We start from the raw sequence: 6000 nt of genomic DNA on the forward strand, positions 1-6000 counted from the left end.
TCTTTTAAAGATATTTTAAACAAGGACCAGCTCAGAAATTACATCCATTTGAGGTTAAATAGTAGTAGATAAATTTCGCACATACAATTTTTTGATAAAAAAAAATTTGTTTTTGAAAATATGCCATCCCAAAAAAAAATGTAAAAAAATCACATTGGAAGCTCTGAGTATTGCGCAAAATGTAAGTATAATATTATGGGGTGCACTCTACAAAAATTTAGTTATGATTTTTTTTTTTCACCGAAGTTGAGTAAAATGAGAACATTAAAAATTTACAAATTTTTACATTGATTATTAAATAATTTAATTGTTTTACACGTGGCAAATCTTTTCGAAAAAATAAAACCTTATTGCACATCTACAGCCCAATCCCATTTTTGAAAATCGAACGAACGGTGCAGATCTGATGACCTGGGCAAAAAATCCCTTTGCATATTTATATAGATAGATTAGTAGATTGGGTTGATTAAATATTTGACTACTTCCGTCGAGACTAGGTTGATGTCTAGACTAGTTTTTGCCTATTCTATGTCTGGACGAACAAAATTCCGAAATGATAAAAACGTGGTAACAATAAGGACAGTTGCGTACTGAATTGGGAATTCAAAAATTTCAGTAAAGCAAGTGAAAATTTAGTACTGTCACTCCTAAATCAGAACGTTTGGCAACCGTAGTCCTCATACATACATATGTACTTCGTATAATATCGTTATGTGTCAAATAAATACGTATTTTATTTTAATGCCCGTTGTGTTGTTATTGCGCCTTTAACATCGCCATTTACCGCATTGGTGGCAGAAATTACTGGCATACAGTCTTACTGGAACTTTAGGAACTGTACTCGTACGTGCCTGAACTACAGTTTCGTCTACCTCACACCACCTATATAGTGCATACATACACGTACAATGTCAATACATACATTTACTATATGTACATAATATGGCATTGTACGCTTAAATATTATGTTGAGAAACAGAAAACGAAAACAGAAGACAAAACGAGACATTCTAATACAAACGCGTTAAGTACTCGCTCCAAAAATTGCGGCGGAGAGTAAAAAAAAAGTGGTGGAAAATTAAGGGCGAAAGTAATTATGCGGCTAAATGTAACTCCAGTTGCGGTACATTTTGGGAAAATTGACAAAGAAATTTGGAAATTGTCTTACCAAAAAAGGCCTTAAAAATTTTTGTTCGAACAAGTAGCCCAATTTATTTCCATTTACCAGGAGACACACAAACAAAGGGACAATATTACTTGCTTCAAATGTCCTTCTTCGTTACATAATTTATTTTTCAGCTGGAGAATAAACGGTATCCGTTCGGTCACGGCACCAGCCACTAGACTAAGGGCCGTTTTTGCAATTTCTGGGACACGGAGTTGGTAGTGTTAACCAGAGATGGCGAAAATATCCCTAAGTAGGAGAAACGTCGGCGCTACCAAGGCCGTTAAGTAAGAAAATTTCGATAACATCCAGGTAAGGGTGTCCCAGGTAAGGGTGACCTGAGCTGCTAACGGTTCTGAGATGTTGAGGACAAACCCACTGAGTTGATCAAAACTGTAACGTTGTGCTATAGCGAAACACGCTGTGGGGCTAGAACGAAGCTTCGTAGGTGGGAGTTGCCGGTTCTGAAGAGCTACTTCGAGCCTACGATGTCGACTGGCATGAAGCCAAGAACCAAAATAAGAGTGCTCCTAGGGCAACAACAAGACAAATTCTCTCTTACTAGGATTTAAGGCGAGTCCAATGTTTTAAGACGACTTACTCACCAGGTTCAAGTACCACCATCCGAATTCGTACAGCTGTTACAGAAATCAATCAGCTTTTCTCCATGCCTTAGCTAATATGTACATTACTTATTTACATACGTTCTCGTATTCTTGGCTTGGCTTTGAGATACCACTGAAAATGGAGCACATACATAAAAATGTGAATGAGGAAGTTTTTATTCAATAAATTTTTCTTTGCTCTTTTTCAGATTTGTAGGGTACACACAGTAACTGAACTGCCGCTACCAAAAATCCCGGGATTCTTTGCAAATAATCTCGGGATTTTCAGTATTTATATTTTGAACTGATGGCAATAATAGAAACCGTTCTCTTGACCAGTATTGGCTATATTTCTTTTTTTAATAATTAATATTTTTTATAAATGTCTAGCACATTACACATATAACACCGTGCGTTTGTAAATATTACACACAAAAGTCAATATATTCGCGAAACCATGCGCCAAGTATAGTAAAATTGCATTTTCAGTTTTTCACTTTGACGTCAGTAATTCAAAAATGATTTTAAAAATTCAGTGAAATGTGCCTAGAGAAAAAGTATGGGTATCACATTAAAGAGAAAATTCTGAAGAATTTAAATGGATTAAATTTTTTGGTGAATACTGACTGGTGAGTGTTGAAAATGTCCTTTAAAGATTGTATCCTTGAAATTTCGCGATATTTGGTTTTGAAAAAGTTATATGTAAAGGACTTATATAAACTCTATAACATCCTCGAATTTTGTTCTTCTAACTTTATCAGCTAAAAAAAGTACCTATTCGTCCTTGTACATGCAAAAAAAAATTATTATTTTGATTTCTAAAAAAAAAAAAGTTGCTCTTTAATTTGGCACCCATAGCTTTATTCTACATTGCATTGTATTTTATAAATAATTTTTGGAATTATCTAATCATATCTTTGAAATTACAAAGTCCTTAAAAATAAGTCCTGACGTCAGAGAGAAAAAATAAAAACATCTCTCTAAATAAAAAAGTAGGTTTCAATCCCATTTATTTATTATTTATTTATTTTTATCGTAGGAGAGCTTCTCAAACAATAAAGACGCAGTTTTTTCGATTCAAGTTTTCGAAAAGTAATGAATATCTAAATTCCGCGACTAATCCCGGGATCCCATGAATGTGATAACGACCTCCCGAAAATCCCGGTATCATAAAAAGCGAAAAAATTGACATCCCTAGCCACTACAAAAGCATAAAAAACAACAATTTTAAATGGAAGAATGGATGGCAAAGAGAGTGCTCCAGAAGTCTAACGCTTCAATGTTCGCTCGCATACAGTAAACCAGAGTTCGTTTGTTATTTTCATCGCCTGAATGAAGTGTTTGCGTATGTGTTAGGAAGTGTTGGGTTTTGGCGTGCCTTTTGTGTAAGCTATATAAGCAGCAAGCGATGCCCTCAGAGCTCAGTAAAAATTATGCCTTTGTGCAGAATACTACTAAGCAAATAAAAGCGAAAGGAGTTAAAAACCAACATAAAGTGAAATTTTCAAAACGTTCTGTTTGAGAACTGAAGTAACTCGAGCAAATCAAGTGCAAAGATTAAGATAGTTTTTAAGCAAGGAACAAAGCTGAATAGCGAAAAGCAGGGAACCACCAAGATGCCTAACCAATTCCCAATTAAGCCACCGGCACAGATGCCCTGCGCGCACTGGAACCACTTTCCCATTCATCCACAAAGGCAAGTTACATTCAGCAGCAGCAGCGGCAGATGCAATGGCTCAAACGGCCCATCATCGCCGCCACCATCACCCAGCTCTTACTCGTATTGCAGTGCCTGTGATGCCATGCAAAAACGGCATACATGAACTATAACCTATTTTCTAAGCCTGGGCGGAACACAACAAATACAGACATTAAAGTCAATAGTTATGTTGCGAAAGCAGTTCGTGGTTTGTAATTGGAAGAGTTGATTGCGGCAGACAAGAGCCAACAATCGCCCGAAATGAAGAGCGCATAAGTACGCAACCAAGAAGCAGTTGAAAAGCCCAACGATTTCAGAGAACAATCAATTTTCCTCAAAAGCAGCTGAATTGGAATTTACGAACCATTCCTAATTTATCTGAGGGTAATTTAGGATTACAAACTTTTACAACTACCTCAATGTGTACATCTGGCGCGTTACAGTTCAATCAAATGGGCAACACCCAAAATTCTTTGGAATCTATTTTATTATGTAGTGGTATTAAAGTGCTTTAATCGACACATACGAAAAAAATAGATGTATAATACCTACTATATATGCCGTCACATTGTCGATACTATATATTTATATGTAAATGTAATTACAACTGTAAGGTATTTATTCCCTTAAAGTGCGCTTAAAATATGGTAAAATTTAAGAGAATTTCCCAAATACTTACAAAATCAGACTTATTGCATTTATCAAACCAAAGCCATAGATTTATGTATTAAAGGTATTCTAATAATGCATTCAGTATTTACAAAAAGTTTGGATTTTTACCATTTTTTAATATATAGTATGTATGTTTGTATGTATGTATGTATATTGCACATATATACAGAACATTATATCTAAAAGTTATTGTGAGCAAATAAATTTAAAATATAAATATCAATTTTAATCAATGTTGTTTACTTGTTGTATTCGGTAAAAAGATTAGTGGGTGGGCATATGCAGACATAGTGCAGTAAATAAAACTGCAGTGGCTCGGCTGTCTGGGTCATTGGCATGGACACAAACGCTTCAATACTGAAAGCAGTGGTCGGCATTCCAACACATTCAAACGATTCAATAACTGAGACTGTGTGCGTTAAATGCACTACTCAGCTGCCGCTCTTCGTATACGTGTGAAACACACATCGTCGCCTGGGTAAAAGATTGTCGTAAGCGCCATTTTGACGATTTTTAGTTCTAAATGCAGTTATATATTTTGTAATAAGGTCTTTCGATTGGTGTTATCAGTTTTTAGATATCTCTTTTAGTTTCCGAGATATTGGCTACAATTTTTTCGATAATTTAGTAAAAATTTAGTTAGTGATGCAGTCATATTAAACTAATCAATATCTTAGCAATGGTGTTCTCCATTTTTGTATATCTCCTTTAGTTTCCGAGATATTAAGTAAAAAGTGTCGTTAATTTAGTAGAAATTTTGATCACATTTCGTCATATTTCATACAATGTGGCTGCCAATTTGTGGAAAAATCGAGCTTACGACAAAATTTTACTAAAGAAAATCCCTCATAAACTCGAAACTAATTAACAATAAACATTAAAAATTAAATAGTTTAAGGTTACTTGAAGTGAGCTGAGAAGAAGTGAACACAAAATGACATAGCGCACATACCTTAATCTTCATTTGTATAGTTTGCTTTGTATGTTTATCTCTATTCCTTTCTCCATCTCTATCTTTGTCTATATCATTTTCTTTCTTTGTCTTTTTTTCTTAGTCCTTACTTTACCCTCTCCTTTATCTTTATATTTAATTTTATTATTTTCTTTATCTAGATATTCACCTTCACCTTTGTCCTTATATTGCGTATCTATTACTTTGTGGTGAGTTGCAGTGAGGTGTGTTGAGGTGAGTTAAGGTGGGTTGAAGTGAGGTGAGTTGAAGTGAGGTGAGGTGAGCTGAGAAGCGTGCAGTGAGGTGGACAACATAACATGACATAGCATATATTAATCTTCAGTTTTTTCTTTATTTTTGACTCTTTATCCCCTTATCCCTTTTTCTATCTATCTTTGGCCCTACTCTTTTCTTTACTCTTTTTATTTTTCTTTTTCATTTTCTTTTTCTTTTTTATTAGGCTTTTTCTTTGTATTAAACTGTAAATTTGTCTTTATCGTTTTCACCATCTTTATCCTCATCCTTACATTTATTTTTTTATATCTATATCGTTATCTTAATCTTTATCTTTATTCTTTTATTCATCTACATACTCACCTTTAGGTTGACCATTTCGATTCGTTCATATTCCGTTTATGCTAAACGAATGAATGTGCTTTTACCCATAAAAGTTCTCCACCTAAATTAGTGATGCTCAAAACAGCGCCCGTGGGCGGATCTTTTTCGCTCTGTAACTTTTTAATGAACATATAAAAAAGTGGTGCACGAGGATCATAGTTCAATAGTACATTGTACAATGGAGCACATACGTAATTGGCTAAAATTTCCAATTGCAGACGATGAGCTAATAAAAAATATGCATTTTCACTTTGGTGCACGCATCGTAACCTTTAAAAATTTTTTTTTT

General features: G+C 34.5%; 1 protein-coding gene across 1 annotated transcript; it reads left to right on the plus strand.

Annotated features, from left to right (window-relative positions):
• The first annotated feature begins 3178 nt into the window (after window positions 1-3178).
• Window positions 3179-4112, plus strand: LOC108360565 (uncharacterized). Its single transcript, XM_017612912.1, has one exon. The coding sequence runs from the start codon at window positions 3387-3389 to the stop codon at window positions 3591-3593; it is 207 nt and encodes a 68-aa protein (XP_017468401.1). The 5' UTR covers window positions 3179-3386; the 3' UTR covers window positions 3594-4112.
• Window positions 4113-6000: the final 1888 nt, after the last annotated feature.

The sequence above is a fragment of the Rhagoletis zephyria genome, unplaced genomic scaffold (assembly GCF_001687245.7).
Source record: "Rhagoletis zephyria isolate East Lansing unplaced genomic scaffold, Rhagoletis_zephyria_1.1 Rzeph_scaffold_00587, whole genome shotgun sequence".
Lineage (NCBI taxonomy): Eukaryota > Metazoa > Arthropoda > Insecta > Diptera > Tephritidae > Rhagoletis > Rhagoletis zephyria.